Raw genomic sequence first — 20567 nt, 5'->3', positions numbered from 1 at the left:
TATGTTGTGCTCCAGTGTCAGCAATGTACAAGCTCATCAACTCTGATTATTAAATATCTTGTATTGATCTCGGTAAGAACTATAACACGGCAGAATATCTACCCTAGGGTTTAGACTATTCAGGGGGTGGGAAGCTGTACCTGTTTGATAAACCCTAAGGTAAACAGCTGTTATTGAAACGTATTTACTCAGCAAGACAATGAAAGGATGCCGCTTCCATCACCTCATTCTTTTTAAAACACGTCGCTGTCATACTGCACATATTTGTTCACACAAATAAACATAGCATACTGTCCAGCATCAAAGAACGCCCCAAATTTCCAACCTATTTAACCACCTCGATAAGCAGCATTACAAGCCCACGGTGGGTGCGCAGGCACAGGCAGGATCACTCGCATCAAACAGGTGATCAGCGCTGCGCGCCCCCGCCCCGTGCCCCGCTCCCCACCTTCTCCCTCCACCAAAACAAAAGCGAAACTGGCTGAGGGCGCAGCCGGAGGATAATGAGCGGCCCCGCCTGAGAGGCCGCACCGCGCCCTCCCCGCGGGGCAAGGGCAGGACCCGGGGCAGGACGCGGCGGGCGGGCGCTGCCGCACGGACACGGCTGGGGGACGGGGGCCCGGAGCGGGGGCAGCGGCGGGGCCGGCGCCGGACCGAGGCAGGGCCCGATCGCCCCCGCGCACACCCGGCGGGGTCGGGACCGCCACCTCCCCTCAGCGCGGCGCTCCCTCCCCTCAGCGCGGCGGGCGGGCCAGGCCGGGCCGGGCCGGGCGTTACCTGGCGGCCCGGGGCCCGAGTCAGCGACCCCCGCCCGGCCTCCCTCGCTCCTGCCCTCGGCCGCGGTCGCTGCCCCGCTCCGTCCTCACAGCGCTGCCATTACCCAAAGCCGCTCGCGCCCCGCCCCTCCCCCGGCGCCGCCACTGCCGGGGGCCGCTCGCGGCCCCGCGACTCCGCTCGGTGCCGCTGCCGCCGCGGCGCCGCCTCACCCGCGGCGCCGCCGCCCTCGGGCTCTCCCCGCTGGACTCTCCCCGCCGGCCGCAGAATGGCCCGGGGCCGACGGGTCCCGGCGCTCCGTCACTCTCCGGTCGCACCCACCCCCGCCGGAGCAGCGGGGTTTGGTACAGCTCGCACTGTACGGCGAGCGCGGGAGGCCGCAATTCCCAGCGGCGGTCGTCACCGCGCACGCGTCACTTCGCCTCCATGGCGGGACCGTTCCCGTCCCGCGCCTTCCCGACATGGAGTCGCGGGGGGCGGGCGGGAGGTGGCTGGACGGGGGCTGGAACGAGTCTGCCCCGGCGCCGCGTTCCCGGGGTTCCTCTGAGGAGGTCGCCGTTACCTCAGAAGGTGCAAGAGTCCCCGTCCCGCCGCCGGCCCCCAGCAGGGAATTTCCCCAGCTTGCAGCACCCCGCTCCGGTGTGGGACGCCCCGGGCAGTGCCCCGGCAGAGCAGCCGGCGGCCCCTTGTGGGCTTTGGCGGAAAGGGGCAACACAAAGTTGTTGTGTGGAAGTAACAAAGTAGAGTCGCTGTGGAGACAAGTAGCGGGGCGCGCTCACGTGCCGCGGGCATCGCCTCGCCCGGGACCGCGCCCGCAGCGCTCGCCGCGGACATACGAGTCCTTTGAAAAAGGATTCATCTAGAGCACACGGTGCAGCTCTCGGCAGGAGACAATAGTCTTCTGGAAAACAGACTTTTATTTCTGAAAATTCCCTAATTTTCAAACTACTCAAAACTCCTGTCAAAATAATTGCGTTCCCTGATTTCAAATCAAGCCCTTGCCCATTTCATTTCCAGTGCTTGCAGATTTATCATTAAGCCTTTGTGTTCTCTTTTAAAATTCTTTTTATTAGCTCCTTCCAGACATTTTAAACACCATTTCAACTTTCTCTATTTTCACACTAAACCCCTTCATTTTTCTATTCTGCTAGTTTAAAGCTCTTCATTTGCTGGGGGAGAGGTAGGTTATAACTTAAAGCTTTTGAGTGCCTGTTATTTTCTGCAAGTGTTGGATTGTATCTGTGGCATTTTCTCCTTTTTTTTTTTTTTTGAGGACTGAAGGCTCTTTTTTTAGTGGTAGCATTAGCCACAAGTTTGTGAGTTAAATTTTTAGAAGTTTAAATATATGCTGGCACAATTTAATTATGCTATTGAACCATGCTATGTGACTGTATTAATTGTACAAGATCAGATATCACAAGTTAGATGGCCGCTAATGAAAAACATCCTTATCTATACACTACCCAAACATTGCCCGGTACGTATTTTCCAAATTTCTATTATATGAGGAAGTTTAGTCCTGAGTTAGCTGTTATAAAATGGAAATATAGATATAGGAAGGGAGATATTTTCAAAACTAATAATTTGGGTGTTCAGCATGGGAGAATCATGTATTAATTTTCTGAAATTATGAATATTCACAATTAGCACAGACTTTAATTAGGTACCAAGTCCTCAACTATACTGCACACTCTGTTCTAAAAGGCTGCAGTTGAGGAAGCCAAATTAGAGAGTTGCAATTCAGAGGAAGAACATGAACATTTGTTACTGCTTTTATATAAGGTATTTAAAAATTGTATTTAGGAAATAACAATTTCTACTTAAGTCACAAAATGTTAAAATCTGGGTATCCTTTTCATCAAGCTTCTTTGTCAATGGTGTCTGGAGAATTATCACCTGAAAACACAGAACAGGGCATTGCAGGAGCATTTACTGTGTGTGTTGCTGAGGTCATCTCACCACTCCCACAGTGCTGCCTGCACTTCTGAGAGAACAAAGGTTCTCATTCAGTCTATTAAGAAGTAATTATAATGTATCTGCCAAGAGCAAGATTAAAACTTGTACGTATGCACCAATGCTTTATGTGAGTGGGTACGTGATTTATGCATCAGTGAGTTCAGTTCAGTGTTAGCTCTGTGCTGGGGCTGCTCCTACCTGCTGAAGCCCAGATGTTGATCCTCTGAATTAACTTGCTGTGCAGACATGCCCAAGACAGCCAGCAATGAAAGTTGCCATTTGGCAGAGCATGACCAAGTAATAATGTCCTCAGCTACCTCAGTCATGTCTTGATGCATTTCTTCATGACAGCAGATGTGCAGACCCACTTTAAATCCTGCTTGATCGAGGCATTGTTGTCTTTCAGCAGTTGTACATAGGCGAGACAAAGATGGGGGACAGGTGGAAATTCTGGAAGTTTTGTAGGATAGTCCTACAAAGACTTTCTTCCCAGTAAATTCTTATCAGTTCTTTATATATTGTTGATTACAGTGAGTGACACATGTTATTTTCTACTACATGCAGATGCCATCTTAAAACTTTGCCATATATACAAATTTATGTTCCTTTGATTACATCTGCTATCAAGTCTGCTCAGTACTGTCCTAATCATTATTGCAGTATTTCCTGAGTTCCCCCGTTGTTTATATGTATTTGTTTTCTCTCTTCTGATACTTCTGTTTCTCTGTCTGTTTGCATTAACTTGTTTTCTCTTATGTCATTAATTCTTTTGGAAGGATCTGTCTATTTTGTTTTTGTTTATGCTACATCTAACACTGTATTATTCTGGTACAGCACTAGGAATCCCACAGCCCTGTGGTAATACAAACACCATATTAAATGTGCCACTATACCACCTACCACTTTATTTAAAAGCAGTTTAGACTGCAGTCTGAACTGATAGTGAGTATCCACATTCCCCACCACCACCACCACTGCATTTGCAAATGCCTTCCATGTTGCTATCTGCTCTTCTTGTCTTTGATTTAAAATCCCGTTTTTACAGTAACATATTCCTTAGCCTTTTTCATGTAGAAGATGAGAACATTGACTGGATTGTTTATGTTATGTTATATTCAATTTTTACTAGATGAGTGAGTTAGTCTGCATTATTGATGCAGAAAACATTACTAAGATTTTCTAAAACAATATTTTGCTTCTGAAAACAAGATAAATGAAGGCAGGAATGGACCTTTATTTCATTATAGCTATTTTTAATCTAGACTTTTATTGTGGATATTTGTCTTTCATGTGGTAACGTGCAAAATATATGTATAAACAGAAAAAACCCTTTGTGATTATAAAATACACAGTAATTAAGTATTATTCTTGTAGACTTTTTCTGAGTTTATGAAGAATTTTAAATGTGTGATTATTTAATCTGCTTTAACCCCTTTAATTTTCATTAAGAAGCGGCTGCTCACTGCACTTGTGGCCACAAGATGGCAGCGCTGAATAGATAAAAAATAGTAGTTCAAGAGTTTCAACTTGAACAACCTACAATAAAACACCTTTTTGTCCATGAAATAGGAAAATTAACAAAAGTTGAACTCTCTCAAACAAAATTAATTAGTTAGCCATCACGTGTTTAGTTCATCTCCCACATTTATTCTATCCTTCCCCAGGACTGCTCGGAAAAAGATTTGCAAATGTTATTTTTTTTCCATCTGTTATTAAAAAGGGGCACCAATTTATTTTCATGTCATTGTAGCTAAGAAGTTAAATTATCTGTCTGAGCAAATCTAGTTATCTTTTCTTTCCTATACTTTTTTGAAAAAAAAAAATTGCTTAAAATGTTCTGCAACATTATTGGCAAGCAAAATTGTGTATTTAGAACTTGTATTTAGAAATCAATAAGCTGTCAAGACTTTACGATGCAGTAACCTAAGTTATTTTACTCACAGGAATGTTCAGATATTAAGCAGCTTTATATATGAGGTATCAAAAGAATAAAAGGTTTTGGAGCTTCTGTGTGTTCAGTTAACAAGGTTGTAAATCCGTCTGTTCAGTGAGTGCATCAGATGCCGATGGCTTAAGGTACTTGCTGTGGGCTGGGTGAACCAGATATAACAATTTACCAACAAACAAGCAACCTGGCATATCAGAGCTTTCAGTGTTAGTATTTATAATATTGTTTGTGGGTGCTGACACCCTGGTCAGGGAGAAAATATTAGGCATCAGGCAGTGCAGAGTCTGTGTGAATTTAAGTCAGGTAGGCTTTCCCAGGCATTGCTCTGGGGGAGCTGTGAGAAGACATTCTAAACAATTTCTAATCTGCTGGTTTTTCCATGTTGTTTACTTGTAAAGATGTTTACGAATGGGTGTTGGTCTAAATGACCAATCATCTTCAGTGTATCAGAACAGTGTATAAAAAGGATGTGCCTTTTAATAAACATTGCTTTTTAAGCCCTCCAAGATGATTTGGAGTTATCATTATTACAGCCATCCCAAATATAGTAATGATAATTGCTTACCTAAGCATTTGGAAAAAGAATGCAAAAAGAAGCTATTAGGTGGCTTTATTTTCTGAATTGTTAAAAATGGTTGAGTCATCATCTGGCTGGGTTTGAGTTAATTATTGGGATTTTGCTTTCAGGTTTAGTTTGAATATGAAACTACTCCAGAAATTTAGTCTAGTAAATAAGCTAGCTTGTAGTTTCCATGCTTTAGCTTATATGCATAAAATCCCAAAGTTAGTGTGAGTTAGGGAAGTGTGGTGACAGAGCTGAGGACATGGACCTGTTCAAACATCACAATTTATCTCTGCTGGTGGAAATGAGAAAGAGAGGGAGACAGCCATGAGAGGATGCTGCATGCTAGGGAAGGGAAGCTGCAGTTCCAAGAAAGCTCATGATCTGGGAATATATTTGTTTATAGTACCAGCAATGAACCAAACAAAATTCTTCTTCCCTTTTGATTCAGAAATTGTGCAATTATATTTGGAAAGTGGCTCAAGTTCTTTTTTAGCAGTGCCTTTTTATAAAAGGCTCATAGATCATGTGCACCACTGTACAATTGCTTTTAAAAATCATAGTGAAATAATCCTTTCATGGGGATGCTGTAACACAGTGAAAAGACATTGCTCAATACCTCGAGTCCTGTGTCCAGTTCTGGGCCTGTCACTTCAAGAAAGATATTGAGGTGCTGGAGCATGGCTGGAGAAGGGCAATGAAGCTGGTGAAGTGTACAGAAAATAAGTCAGATGAGGATGCAGCTGGGGGAGCTGGGGATGTTTAGTCTTGAGGAGTCTCAGGGGAGACCTTCTTTCTCTCTACAGCTCCTTGAAAGGAGATTGTAGCCAGGTGGGGGTCAACATCTTCTCCCAGGCAACCAGAGACAGGATGAGGCAGTGGCCTCAAGCTGCAACTGGAGATGTTCAGATTGGACATCTGGAAGAATTTCTTCACTCAAAGGGTTGTCAGCCATTGGAATGGGCTGCCCAGGGAGGTGCTGCAGTCACCATCCTGGGAGGTGTTCAAGAAACAACTGGATGTGACACTTAGTGCTATGGTTCATTTGACAAGGTAGTGTTTAGCCAAAGGTTTGACTCCATGACCTTGGAGATCTTTCTAACCTCAGTGATTTTATAATCCTATGATTTTATGAGCAGATACTTGAGAGGAAGGGAGCTGCTGCTTTTTGTTTGCTAGGCATAATATTTTGGAGAAAATAGTCATGTAAATCTTGAGTGGTTCTACCACTATGCTAAAAATGTAAACCTCAGCATACAGCTCTATGACATCTGTGTGTGCAGCACATATAAATATACACACAGATGGAAGAAAAACACTTGAACTTGGTGACTGCAGAACCCCTAGCGATGATGACTCTTAGGGAACACAATTTTGAGACAAGGTTGAATTTGCAGCTCTGTTGTTTCCATAAAAACAAAATAAAACCCAGAAAACCCAAGGGACAAAAAAGCAAATAGTATCTGTCTCCACTAAAATATGATAAATGGGAAATGTCTACTGCCCATTTCTAAAATGTCATTTTCCAAATTAAGCCATTTCCTTGGATTTTCTTGAGAAATTATTTTATAAAAGTATATATATTTGTCTCTCAAATAATCCAGTAAAATACATATTTCATACTTAATGGAGATGGAAACCTCCTGTAACGTGCAAAATGCTAGACAAATAGAATGAGAGAAAATGGGTCATAAATAAACCAGCTGGCAAAATAGCATCATCAAAGAGATAAATTAGTTGAGCTAGCATTTGATGAAAGATATATATTTTTCAGAAATATATATTTCTTTAGTCATTTATCTGTATCACTGGTAGATTAAGAACTAACAATTCTTGACATGAAAGAAATACAGAAGCTTTCTCACATAAATACACTGCAAATAGCCTGATAATCTTCTGTTATACAGAATACTCTTCCATTTAGTTATTTTTCACTTGTACTTCTTCCTTCTCTTTATAGCTCCCAGACACCTTTACCTTGCTCCATTTATTCAGCAGCTTTTGCTTTTCATTTTATATTCTGCATTCTTGCTCTTCACTGTCATTTACAACCATTTACCACCAGAAAAACAATCTGCTCTCCCATCAAAAACAACTTACAGTTGCTAGAAAATCTAGTCTACAGCCACTGTGTTAACAAATGCAATTTCTTCTTTTTTTATTTATTTTCATTGGGTATTTTTAATAAATATGAACTCTTTATATGTGTTTTCCTTTTACTGCATTATCTGAATGTTCTATGTCATTCACCTCTCTATGAGGTAATTCCTCAATGTCCTATTAGTTTTGGCCACATTCCTGCACTGGCTCATTGTGCCTTACATCTTTTTCAAGGCACAAGTGTATGCCAAGTGTTTGGGATATCCCTATTCCTGTGGCACAGTGTATTCACATTCAACTACAAACTTTTTCTGTGTGCTTCTTTTAACACAGCCTATTCAGAAAACTTTTAATAGTAAAGTTTTATGTATTTAAATTTTAAATAAAACTCAAGCACTTGTTTGGAAATTTAATATTCATGCTATAAGTACAAAATAATGTTTTATACAAGCCTGGTACTTTTCACCTGAAAAGTTTAAAGATCTCAACAAACAGCAATATATTTTAAATGGTTATGAATACTGTGAAGTACATGTTATATTCATGTTATGAGGAAGGTGTTATATAAGTAAAGTGCATTGTTCAGCAGAAATGAAAATTTCATGTAGTAGATCTAAGTTACCATTCTGTTTTTTCTGCTGCAATAGAAATATCATTATCCATATATCTTGAAGTCACCAGTCAATCCTTTAAACATTTCAGATACCTTACATTGTTCCCTAGTCAGAATATTATTTTCCCATTATAATAATTTCTGTCATAAAATGAATACACAACAAATGAGTAGGCAGCAATTTATATAATGTCAAGGTTTTTTGTCAGACTGCAGGTTTCTCCACTGTTCTCTTTGTTCTGGCTCCAATGTGTGGGGTGACAACAGTGCTGAAGACCTGACTTAGGACAGGTGGATTAGGAAACAGACAGTCTGAATCCTATCAATTCTCCTCACTACCTGCAAACACCACACCAGGTATCTAACGACACATTCACAAATCATTTTAGCCATTTGTGTTGTTGTTCAAGCAGTGATTAATAAAGTGATCACAGTTGAGCTGCTAGTGTCCTCTGATTTGCTTTCCTATGTTTTGGTGCCTCAGTAAGTAACTCCTTTCAAACTCCAGGACATACCAGATAGGAGCATATGACTTGGGATACCTGTTTCATATTTATATACTTCAATTTCTTATTACAAATCCTAAAAAGGTAAAAAAATGCAAACAAGACGAACACAAACAAACCACATTAAAATGTTGTATTTCATCTCTGGAGTGTAAAATATTATAACATTACTGCAAGTTATTATCCAAAGATCAAATCATTACAAACCCAAGAAAATCAAAGTAAGGATATTTTTAAAAATGGACCTAGAATAATATTTGATATCCTCTTCACCAATAATAATGTACAACTCTTCCAAATAAAGAAATCCTATTGTTTACATGACACAAGGCAAAGTAGAGCTAGATGAGGTACTGCAAAGCCTCACACCTCTTATGCCAGGCTTCCTACTAAGCCAGACCTGGGAATCCTCAAGGCTATTCCTTCCTGTGCTTCTGGCTTATGCAACCCACGAAAGTCAAGGCAGTGCCTTAGCACAGCCCTGATTTCAGCAGTATCCATTTTCAGGGGTTCCAGTGACGGGCAGTAGCAAATAATAATAATAATAAAAGGATCATCAATTTACTCTTGTACTACTTGTACTGTCACTCAGTCTTATTTCCAACTTAACATAGTTTAGGGAAGGAGTTGTTACAAAATATTTATAATTCTACAGATACGTAAGTAAAATAATCTATATTCATTAAAAATCTATATTTACAAGGGTTTTGCCTTTTACAATATTGTTCAATGTTTGCCTTTCTAAGGGTGTGCCATTTCTTTCTATTTGTGAGCCAATGGAAATCCATATTATTCTTGCATTGCTAGGAATTTATTAAAAAAAAAAAAAGTAAAAAACCTGATAGTCTTATATTTTATACACATTAAAGAGTACTACTTGCCTAATCAGTTCTCTGTTTCAGACTGATCCAGGATTCTGTTACAGCATGCAGATATTGGCTGACTTTCATCACATTTACAAAATAAATTGTGAAAACAGTGGCTGTGTGTTGATTGCACTTTCCTGTAACCACTCTGCAAGTTCTGCACTTGTTCCTCTATTTCCTTGCAGGCAATGAAAGAATAGAGGTAGGATTATTCAATGATCAGCTAAAATTGGAGTGGTCTGTGAGGAGACCTGTGGTCAAATTATTAATCAGTAAATGTCAGAATTATTTCAAATACAATACCAGTCTGTTTTTCTGTCAGTTTTACCTGTATTATCTTCAGATGTCTGGATTCTAATTAAAGAGAAATTGACAACTAAGTTAGGTAGCATATCCGTTTTGCTGTCATTGTTTACGCCAAGACAATCCATGAACTTTTTTACAAGCAAACTAAACAGGCATTTCATAAGATTAGAACTGAAATGCATTAAATTCTTTCAATCCTCTTAAAAAATCTATTTAAAAGATAGCTGTGACCTGTATGTAGAATCAGTTGTCTGAAAAATACAGATAGCATTTCTACTGATGTAACGTGCATTGGTGAGGTATTTCTGTTCTCTGCAAAGAGCACCATGCTTCTTTTGGTGTCAAATGAAGTTACTCCACCTCCCTGCTCATCCATTAACCCCCCTGGTTAAGGTAGTACTTCTCTCTGTGTGATGGTACAGTGGATCACATCTAAGGATTGAGCCAGGTCGAAAAAAACTTACTGACTTTGCCCACCGAAGTTAAAACAAAACAAAACAAACAAACAAACAAAAAAAGCAAAAAGAAAGCAATGGACATTTTGAGTTAGAGAGAAAAGATGACTCAGGCAGTTATTGTGATGGCAGCAAAGAGCCTGGATTTCAAGTGTATGTTCTTACATTAATTATAAAAATCATGACGAATCCTGACCTGTGTGGCCTTATTATGGACTGCTTTTGGTCCTAATGTTTGAGACTAAATGGATCCACATCAGGCATTGATCCCAATTTAAAGAGAATTGTTTTCAGTCAAAGTGAGCACTTTTGTGGCACAGTCTGGCCGCAGGTAACAAACATGGCACCCCGGCCCTGCTGCGGTAAGAACACAACAGTCACTTTTCCTTCCCTTCCTCTCCCAGCCCATCAGCTTCAGCGAGCTGCATCAAGAGCCAAATCTGGTTAGTCATCTTTGCATTGCCAAGGTCTAAGTCCCTCTGGCAGTTCACTTACTCCTCCGATACACTTCATTGCAAGAGAAGTGGTATAAATAGTAATAAATTCTTAGTTAAACATTTCAAAGCTGTTTATGACTTTACCTGAAAACTAATAAAAAATAACTGCTTGTCCAAATCCAGGTCCTAAGAGTTCATGGAAATTCTCAGTTTGTTTACAGGCAACTCACTCCAGTGGTTTCCATTATTTAACATGCTCATTTAAAATTTCTTCCTGTTTGCAATAAGACTTCTACCTTCAAAAATATTTTTGAGGTGCTGCTAATATTCTAAGAGCCATTTTTGGCTTTTTGAGCATCCAAGGCAAGACTAGAATTTTTTCCAAAGGTTTCAGCAGAGTAATTTCCAGTAGTTTAACACTTGCCTGTTCATTTGATTATCTTATATTCTAAGAAATATTTTTAGTTGACAAGAGAAAACATTTTAGTGAGCATAAAAATACTGTACATAACGGGTGAGGTCTTAAAGCAGAATTAATTATGGGAAGAGAAACTCCCATTGAAAAACCCCAAACAGACCTATAATATATATGCAACAAAGGGAGGGAAACAGAACTCAAAACAGGAAGGGGGTGTTCAATATTTCGACAAAGGAAATGTAGGATGGAAACTAAAAACTTGCACAAGCAATAGCGATAATTGAAGAATCTGTATTTTTTACGCTAGATTGTGATTTTGATAGCTGTGTTAAATAACTCCTGTGAAGCAAAGAACTAAATGCTTAAAGGCAAAACCTTACAAATAAATATGATTCACCTCTTATGAAGTCAGAGATAAGAGTTGTTTTTTTAAAAAACACAGGAAACCAATACGCAGGTTCTCTTCATGGCATGAATAAGACTGAGTGTTTGACCTGTGTGGACCTATCACCAATCCTCACACACACATCCTCCAATTCTTCAATCACAATGAGTTATGTGCAATTAACTCAGGTTTTTCATGTTTATTTAGCGCACTGAGTAGTTTCTCACAGTATAAAAAAACAAACCCGAAACATAGAACTGGGTAAATACATTACGTAACTTCAGAATATATGTGCAGTGATGTAGAGACATCCAATTTAAAATACACTTCAGTAAAACACTTTCTTACGCTACTTTGTAAAATACTGAGCAGCAATAAGACATATGATGTTCAAACATGGCTAGTAACAAAGTTTACGGCTTACGCATTTGTTGCAATTTAATATTATTAACCCCGAGCGGACGGGCCTGAGCTCCCGGCAAAGGACGCGCTCACACCGACAGCACGAGCCCAAGATGACTCAGGGGATTTGGACCTAATCCCGCGGCAGCGAGCGGGGAAACGCGCACGTCGATACGGCTTGGTGCCTCTTGGCATTCTCTAAGGTGTTTAACCAAATAAATGTAAAGTACTATGTCATACCACGAGTGACTGATGTAAGGAACGTGCATTTACTAAACAGAATTACAAAACAACCCGCGGGCAGCACGTCGGCGGAGCGGCCTCTGGGCAGGTTTCCGCGTCCCTCAGGGCTCCGGCACCGCCCAGGGGACAACCGGGGCTTGTGCAACGTCCCTTCCTCAGGTCAGCGCGGGCACAGCCGCGGCCGGACCCTGCGGCGGGGCCCAGCCAACCACCCTTATCAGCGGGGCCCGGCCGGCGCGGCGAGCGGCCGGCACCGCCCCGCTATCGCCGGCGCGGAGCGCGGCGCGGGTAGCGCGGCTGTTAGCGGCCGCCCCCGCCCCCGGCAGCGCGGGGCCGCCCCGCCCGCACCGCGGCGCGTCCCGCCCCGGCCAATGGGCGGCGCCGGCGGGGGCCCCGCGGCGGCGGTTGGTCAGCGCCGCGGCCGTTGCGCCCCGCGGCCGCCCGGCACCGCCGCCCGCGCGCGGCTCCGCCTCCCGCCGCGGCCGCTGGCGCTGGGAGGCCCCGCAGACGCCATTTCCTCGGCGCCCCCGCGGCGGCGCGGCTGCATCAGCGCTGACGTGAGGCCGACGTGCGGCTCCGCCCGGCTCGGTCCCCCCCACCCCCTGTGACGGGGGCAGCACGTACAGGGCGGCGGGTGAGTGCGGGAGGGGGCGGGGACACGTGTGCGCGCAGCCCGACCCCCCGCGGGCCGGGAGCGGGGCAGCGCGGAGGGCAGCGGGCGGCGCGGCGGGCAGGGCGCAGGGACGGGCACGGGAGGGCAGGCGGGGGGCGCTGTGCCGCGCTTGGCTCGGCCCCGCCGCGGGAGCGCGCAGGAGGCGGCGGGGGCGCGTCCCCGTCGGCAGCCGGGAGCGCGCCGTGCTCAGGGGCGGGCGCGCGGAGCTCACGGTGCTGTGGGGCTGCCCCGAAGCGGCTCCGTATCCCGGGAATTCCGGAAGGGCTGCGCGGGGCGCCGGCTCCGGTGCCGCTCGGGAGCCACGGCGCTGGCCGGGCTCCGGCAGGCGGTGGCTGCTGCCCTTGCTCCGGACACCGGCTCGGCTCGCCCGGCGCTGCGGCTCGGCGCGGGGGCAGCGCCTGTCCGGACGGCCCGTCCTGGGCCCTCCGCGGGGCCGCCCCAAGGCGTTTGCCGCCGGTTACTCCCGGTTATAGCCTGGCCCACAGGGCCGTCGGAGCTGGGTCAGAACAAGTAGGGAGGGATCACAGTGGCCTTCGTGCGTCCTAAGTCGTGCTTAAAACTTTGAGCGTTTTGTCTGCATCCCCCGCTGCTGTGATAGCATCCTTTTCGGTGCTGCGTGCGGCCGCGTGTGAAGTGATTCCCCGGGGACTGAGGCTGATCGATCCTCGGGCCTAGGCGCGGCCGGGGCCGTGTGTCCTCTCGCAGCCGGCTCGGCGCTGCCCTGTCAGCGGGGTTGAGGTGCAGCTGCCGAGTGGCCGAGGTAGCGTTGCCTGTGCTCCGTGTAATGGCACGTGGGAGTTTTAAAATTTTGGGATTTAGGGTTTAGCTGAGGTATTGGGAGAGGAAAACGGGAATTTTGAGAGTGTAGGAGGCACAAGAAGCTTCTGGTGATACTGAAAACGGAGAGTTCGCACTTTCAAAATCGGGTCTGTTGAGCTGTTGCACTTTTTACTTGACTGAATTCTATGACCACGTTATCAACTGGTGTCCTTCACGCCACCAGGGTGGTAAGACAGAACAGAGCTCATACTTGAGAATACAATGCTCTTCTGAAACGATGCATTCTGAGAGTTTTCACACTCACTGTGGGGTCATCAATAAATGCAAAACAGGTGTTTGTAAGTTCACATTCTTGCTTTCTAGTACCTCCCCTGTGAATAAAAGCCTTCAAAGAAATTTGGAGCAAGGGCTGAAACATATTTTTTAGCCCGTTACGATTGATTTCCTTTGTATCAAACCACCTTTGTAAGCAGTCCCTGATATATAAAGGATGGTTGAAATAAAAAAGTTGTTTTTTAAAATGTCTCTGGGTATTTATTTAGACAGTCACACACTTCCAGTTATGCAAAATACTGTAGCAGTCTGCTTTTGAAGTTTCTGTTTTTATAATTTTCACCAATAGACATTAAATATATTAATATGCAGTGGTATAAAGCAAACAGTATTAGGAGGAGTGAAAGGATTTCTTGTGCTCTATTGCAAAAGGACATGTCATGATGGGGATGCTATCCTTCGCCTCTTACCTATGGGCAAAAATATAAAAATTTCACACCTTTAGCTGTAAATTGCTTCAAAATTTCTAGGAAAAAAATTCTGTTTTCCTCTAGCTGATTCCATCTGTCAGATTTCTCCTGTCAGGGGTGGTTCATCTGATGGCAGTTGAAGAAGCTTTTGATGTGCACTGTATGCATCCTCTTGATCAGTGTTTATCTGCTGCTGACCTGCTGCCCATTAGTCTCAGTAACTACAGTAAACATGTGCTTAGATATATTGAAATGTTACTAGCTCGGTAACAGTTAAACTTCCTGCCAGATCCTGAAGATCTCTTTGCGATGTAGGAAGAAACAGGTATCTTTGCTTACACTTTGGAAAAGCATTTTTGTCCCCTTTTTATGTGAGTCCAAGGTATAACTTGTTTATTAATTTAAAAATCCAGATGAGTATTTAAAATTATTGTTCAGTCTTTGTAAGTAACTTAGATAAAAAAGTATTAATGCTGAGCATAAGACTAAAACTTGTATATAATTAGTCATACAATGAAGAAAAGCATTATATAATACTAAACAGGACCCAAGGCCACCTACTTTAAACTATTTCCTTAGTTTTCCTTTAAAAATAGAAGGAAGGTGATGTTAACTTTAGAGTGTGATGTGTACTGCTACTGATAGACTTTTATAAAAGGATTTTAAGGGCTTGGCAGAAAATTCTGTTTTTCTTTCTTGGAAACTTAAAAGCAATGAATATGTTAGAATTTGCTTGCAATGCAGTGAGAACGATATGTGTGGAAACTGTTTTCTGAATTGGATTAGTAACGGTTTCATGCCACAGTCTGTATTGCTGATGTTTTAGAAAAAAACCAAAATTATAATATTGCTCAATATTTTTTCTGTGTATTTATTAAAAAGCTTGATGTATTCATGTTGACATGATATGTACGGGAAATAAAATGCCTGTACAGTTCAGGTTATAAGAATGCTCTGAAGACACTGACAGTCTGAAATTTAGGAGTTCCTTGGCATGCCTGGTCTGGAGCTGTGTCCAAGCACACATGAGCTGGCACAGCTCAGAGTGACCGTGCCAGTGCTGACCCTGTGGGCTCAAATGACTGCAGCTGACCTGCTCCTGCCAGTTCAGTGATCCCATGGCTGTGTCTGTGGAAGATTCCTAATATTGTAACATGTTTAAATTCTAATACTGATGTGCTACATTTTGTCTTAAGTCATCTTTCTCACTGAAGTTTTATGCCAAGATACACAAGCTATCTTTTAAAATTACTCATATACTTTGTTATTTTTCTTTATTTTTTTTTTTTTTTTTAGGCTGTGACTGGATCTTTGTATTTGGATATTGTTTTAAGTCAAGTCACTTTTTGGTGACAGAGGTTGTCAAAAAGAAGCAGGTTTGAGCTTATCTAGGAAAACTATTTTGCTATGTTTCATAGTAGTAATTGCATTTTATGGCAGTCAGATTTTCAGACATTACTCCACCCTGCAAAGTTTTCTTTTAAGTAATCATTTGTATCAAGAGTCAGAATATACACAATTACAGATGGAAAATCTATATAAATTCTAGAGTTTTCCATTTATATCATAAATGTTAATTATGTTTGTCATTCCATTGGCATCTATAGTTCTTGCTGTTGTTTTTCTAATTAAAGATAAATAATCAAAAAGTACACCCCTCTCTCTGTACTGCATTTTGCAAAATACGAGGGATAACTTTGTCAGTTTTCTGCTGCACTGATACTCTTTTTGTAGCTTTTTGCTAACCTAGTGCAGCACTGCAGGTGAAAAGTCTTGAGGAGAAAAATCCTGATCAGGTAGTAGAAATACATTTTCATACTGTTGTGTAGTCAGTGAGAAATTAAGCTAAAGAATTAGGAATTTGGAATTTTTTCCAAGATGAAAAATGGCTCTTTCTGGGTAAAATTTCTGTGAAATACATTCGGTGGGAATAAAAGTACTTGATTTTTTTGTTGTTTGGGTTTGTTGTTTTTTGGGGGTTTTTTTGTTAACAGTAGGTTTTCTGTGACAGATGGCTCTAGATACAAAAATACTTCAGGGCCTTCATAAAGTGAATTAATTTTGACTATATTCCCATCTTTAGGAAGAGATTACGATGAATATGTTGCCAGTACTTCTGCATTATTTAATCATTCTTGGTGTGTGAGCTATTCTGAAGCTTACTCTTACGTGAACCACATAGATCTTTCATATTTGAGACCCTGTGGGTGGTCCTGGTTTACAAATGAACTTTTTTTCCTACTTTATTATTGTTATTATATTGTACATATGTAAAAACAGAATAGTTTGATTAGATAAGATCTTCTTATAGAAAATTATGGTGAAAAGCTTGGTGAAAGCAGTTTCCCCAGAACTGTTAGATTGGTGAATTTTAGTAGATAATTAATTGGATTTGATCTAAAGAAAAAAGGTAATTAGTGGCAACTAGCAAGGCAAAAATGTAGAAAGATTTTAGGTGTAAAATAGCTCCCTATATTCTAATATTTATAGCTCCCTATGGTTCTAATCTGAATTGATATTGGCATAGGGTATGTATGTATGCTCTTCTCTGAGCAGAAATGCTCATGTTAACCATAAGATGTTGCATTTTTTTGCAGCTTGGCTACCATTAACTATAGTACTGTTAAGTCTGTTCAGTAGAGTACCACTGGAGGCATATGAACTCAAAATATGGTTCTCTGCATAATTTGATTTGGTATCTTTTCATATTTTCATGCCTTTATTTTGGGCAAAAATTTGATCTAAGAAAACTGGTAAAATTTACTCTCTTCAAAGATAGTGCAATGTTCTGTAAAACAGTGCCAAAAAAGTTTGGTTTACATTTAATTGTATTTAATGTAGTTAACTTATAACATGTGGGACTAAATTCCAGAGCCTCAGAGTCAGGTGGGTAGCAGTCCCTGCCTGCCTCTTGCATCTCTTGGTCTAAGTCCTGAGAAGAAATCAAAGTAACTATCAATCAGTTGAAGTAACTGAACTTTGCCTTTAGTCAGGCTTGGCATCCCCTAGTTACAAAAACTGAGAACCGAGATTTGCTGCCTCTGAAATCCCTCAGCTAATATCGTGTCTTCCTTTGGCGGCTGTCAGTTGGTTGTGTAAGAAGGGTGTAGGTGGGAGCGTGGCTGCAGGGCATCCTGCCTGCCTCTGCCTGACCCTATCCTGTCTCTGTTCTGTTTGTAAACTGACCTGTTGCTATGGCAATGTTTGACATCACCTGTTCAATGTTGCACCTTCAGTGCAGGGTTTGGTAGGAGAGGAAGGGAGCCGAAGAGATCCAAGCTCTTGTTTTAAAACTCGCACCTTCCGTTATGACTAAGTGTGCCAAGAAATATCGAAAAGGAACTGTCAGGTAATTGCATTTTTATATAGCAGATTTGGAAGTTTTCTCTATGAAGTTTAAACCCTTAGTTTAAATTGAGAGTCAGCAAGTTGCTTATTTTTCAATGAAATCTACCCAGTTTTAAACCTGTAAAGTGAGAAGAAGTTGTGACTCTTGAGCTGTGGGTAGTTTACAGACAATTCAAGCATAAATGCCAGCAGGGAAGAGGCATCTTGGAAGGTTTAAGAGGGCTGTAGCAGCCCATAGCTGCTGGACAGCTTGAGGCTGAAGGGACCTTCTGTGTGCAGCACTGCCAGCATTGCATGGCATCCTGGGACTCTGCTTGTCCCTTCCTGAGAACCATCTCCAGGACTGCCTCTCCCTGCAGCTTTCCAAAATACTTGTTTTAGAGCTCCTGGCTTTGAGTGAATATTTTAATACAGGGAAATGAGGAAAGGACTTCAAATTGACAGAAACATACTTATTTTCTGTCTGCTCCAAATAGTTTGGAATTATTCTCCCTAGCTGCCTGATACACCTTCCTGTACTGAGTTATTTAAATGTGCATGTCCTTACTTTTAGACTGATGACCATGGAAATGGTTGAACAGGATGACAATGCAGTGGATTCTGTGACAGAGAGAAGTGCTGGTCACCTTCAGAATCAGCCAGGCCAAAGTCAGATTTCCTCAGGATCTGAGGTAAGTTGAAATGTGGAAAGATGAGAAGAATCAATGAAGTGATATTCAGAGCTGCTGTGATTTTTAAACTATCAATTTGTATGGCATTCTCATGTTTTATAACTCTTTCTTATATTAGGGAAAATATAGCAAAGGTATACTGGAAACTATGTCTTCAGTAGTTAACAAAGGACTAATATAACGTCAGGTCTGTTGAAAGGTAACCTTTTTAGGAGCCCTTTCAGACCAGAGTGATCAGCAGACACATGGGTTTTTTCCTTTCACTTTCACAAGATGCTTGTTATGGAGATGGGACACAGTCTTAAGAATTGAGGTGGCTACAAGATCAAGGGTATATATCTAAACCGTTTGTGTATCTTGAAGATGTGTCATGTAACAAAAATGGAAACATGAATAAAAAGAACCATGGTTCTCTCTTAGTTCCAGTTGTTGTACAGAATGTATTTCATTTATTTGCAAGTACATTTTAAATTTGTGCTTGCTTTGTTTCATCCCTGTGTATCTAATGACAGTGTCTGGACTTCTAAAAGCATACTTTACATGTTTTCTATGGTTGCTCTACCATGATTATTCTTTGGTAGTTAATGGATAAAAGATTATATAGTAACAATTCTCAAACATTAAAAATATATAATGAAACATTTGGCACTTGAGAGAAATAGTGTTCCTGACAATGCTAAAATTTATAGCTTCAGATCAATTTATGTGATATGGACCACATAAAAGGATCTTCAAAAGCCCTTTGTTGAATAAAAGAACTGACTTTAAAAAATGTTTTACACAACTTTTTTGTCACTGTAAGTTAGAAGTTATTTGCTAAGATTTGATGCCACATATTTGGTATGTTAGATGCTTGATTTACATTATAGATATATTTTTAAAACTGAACGCAGCTGCTCTTTTTGTCAGATCTTCAGACACAAAGTAGACTGCAAAATATTTATCAACCTTTTTTTGTTGGTTTTGATACATCCAGTATTGGGAGTATTGCTTGTTCAGTGTTTTCTTTTTTTTGCTTTAAGAATTTTATTTGGTTTGTTCTGTTGATGTCATCACCTCATTTCTTCTTTAGTAGTTCTGTTCAAATTTTCTGTTTTAACTTCATAGGATGGTTGTGTAAAACCTATTGGCTTGTGCAATAGTCTGTGGAGAAGACAGCTGTGTGTTCTGTCAGTTGGGATTTAGAATGTTGATCCAGAGACAAAAGTGTCACTAATGCTGTAGAGGAGTTTTTGCACTCCTATATTGTGCAGTGCATAACACTTTTTATGTTTGTGTGCATTTAATGTGTGAGTACTGTGTGTGAAGGTTCAGCTGCACTGGGTATGGGTCTCATACTTTCCACTTAAAATGAGTAACTGAAGTATTGATGAATCTCCTTCAATAACAGTAAACCAAAACACATACCTCACTTTGAAGGCTGAGGGTAACAGTCCGGAATTGGCACCTGGAGTTCCTTTTTTCGGTCAGATGGCTCAGAGATGTGTCCTGGATCTGTCAGAGCTGCTCAGTGCAGGTGTCTGGAGCTGACATCCCTCTCCTGGGCTCCCGGACCAGTGGGGTTGGTGCTGCTGTCCCAGGGCCCTGGGCCTGTGCCCATCTCCAGCGCTGGCTCCCGGGGCCTGCGGCCCTCACACGCCCCCTGTGCCTTTGGGCTGCTCTGCCACAGCGTTTGTTGTGGTAAAAGTGCCCCGACAGAGCACTTACTGCTGACAGGCCTTGGTGAGACACTCCTTTGGCTTGAGATGAGGAGGCTTTCCTTAGCCTGTGTTCCTACCTGGCTGGCTTGGAAGGTGAGGTGCTTTGCCATGGAGAGTTGGGCCTTGGTGTTGAGGGGTTAGAGCCTGCTGGATGCCTCTGTATGGGACATCTGACTGGTTTTGTGATGGTCCAGATGGAAGTCTGTGTGCTCCTGAGGAATTTGTGGCTATGCAGCTGGTCCAGTGCCTGTGTATTTTGACTATTACGGAGCAGCAGAGATCCCTTCTCCCTCTTTGACCTGTGGAGGAGTGCAGTTAAGAGAAGACAACCACTACAAGTGACTGAAATATCTTGTGCCATCCCTCCTACTAATTTTGTTGCAAATTTGCAGAAATAGAATCAAGTAATTCTTTTCTCCTTACTGAGAGCTATGATGCCTGGTCACTGAAGCTGAGGGTTCCTTTTCAGATATTTCCGAGGGAGCAGGGGGATGGTGGCTTTGTTTGTGTTTTATCTGCAAAATATTTGTTCAGCCTTGGTTTTGATCAGTCAGAAGTAAAACATTTAATACACCATCTTTTAATTTGTGGTTTTCTCTATCTTATCAAAGAATTAATTGTAGAAGGGTCAAGACTGGGAGAAACCTTTTAAGATGATCTAGTCTGACCTGCCTGTACAAG

The 20567-nt window shown here is 42.2% G+C and overlaps 2 protein-coding genes across 17 annotated transcripts in view; one reads left to right on the top strand and one right to left on the bottom strand.

Annotated features, from left to right (window-relative positions):
• CUL2 (cullin 2) overlaps positions 1-12224 on the bottom strand; it is a 49619-nt gene extending 37395 nt beyond the window's left edge. The window contains exon 1 of one of the 7 annotated variants that reach the window (XM_066314902.1): positions 11969-12224. The gene's annotated coding sequence lies outside the window, so the exon portion shown is untranslated. Of the gene's footprint in view, positions 1-337; positions 357-777; positions 886-986; positions 1151-1336; positions 1358-11968 lie in introns of those variants that run through there. The other 6 variants (XM_066314927.1, XM_066314910.1, XM_066314895.1 and 3 more) reach the window with 6 other exon arrangements.
• Positions 12225-12396: 172 nt separating this feature from the next.
• CREM (cAMP responsive element modulator) overlaps positions 12397-20567 on the top strand; it is a 57253-nt gene continuing 49082 nt past the window's right edge. For 4 of the 10 annotated variants that reach the window (XR_010743172.1, XM_066314989.1, XM_066314976.1 and 1 more), the window contains exons 1-4: positions 12397-12605; positions 15464-15543; positions 17404-17516; positions 18069-18186. Coding sequence is in view for 8 of the 10 variants with exons in the window: in XM_066314989.1 (XP_066171086.1) it covers positions 17476-17516; positions 18069-18186 (159 nt within the window). In the remaining 2 variants the exon portion in view is untranslated. Of the gene's footprint in view, positions 12606-15463; positions 15544-17403; positions 17517-18068; positions 18187-20567 lie in introns of those variants that run through there. The other 6 variants (XM_066315018.1, XM_066315010.1, XM_066314958.1 and 3 more) reach the window with 5 other exon arrangements.

The sequence above is a fragment of the Sylvia atricapilla genome, chromosome 1 (assembly GCF_009819655.1).
Source record: "Sylvia atricapilla isolate bSylAtr1 chromosome 1, bSylAtr1.pri, whole genome shotgun sequence".
NCBI lineage: Eukaryota > Metazoa > Chordata > Aves > Passeriformes > Sylviidae > Sylvia > Sylvia atricapilla.
Note: the sequence above shows the minus strand (reverse complement) of the source record. Positions and strands in the feature narration are given on the sequence as shown.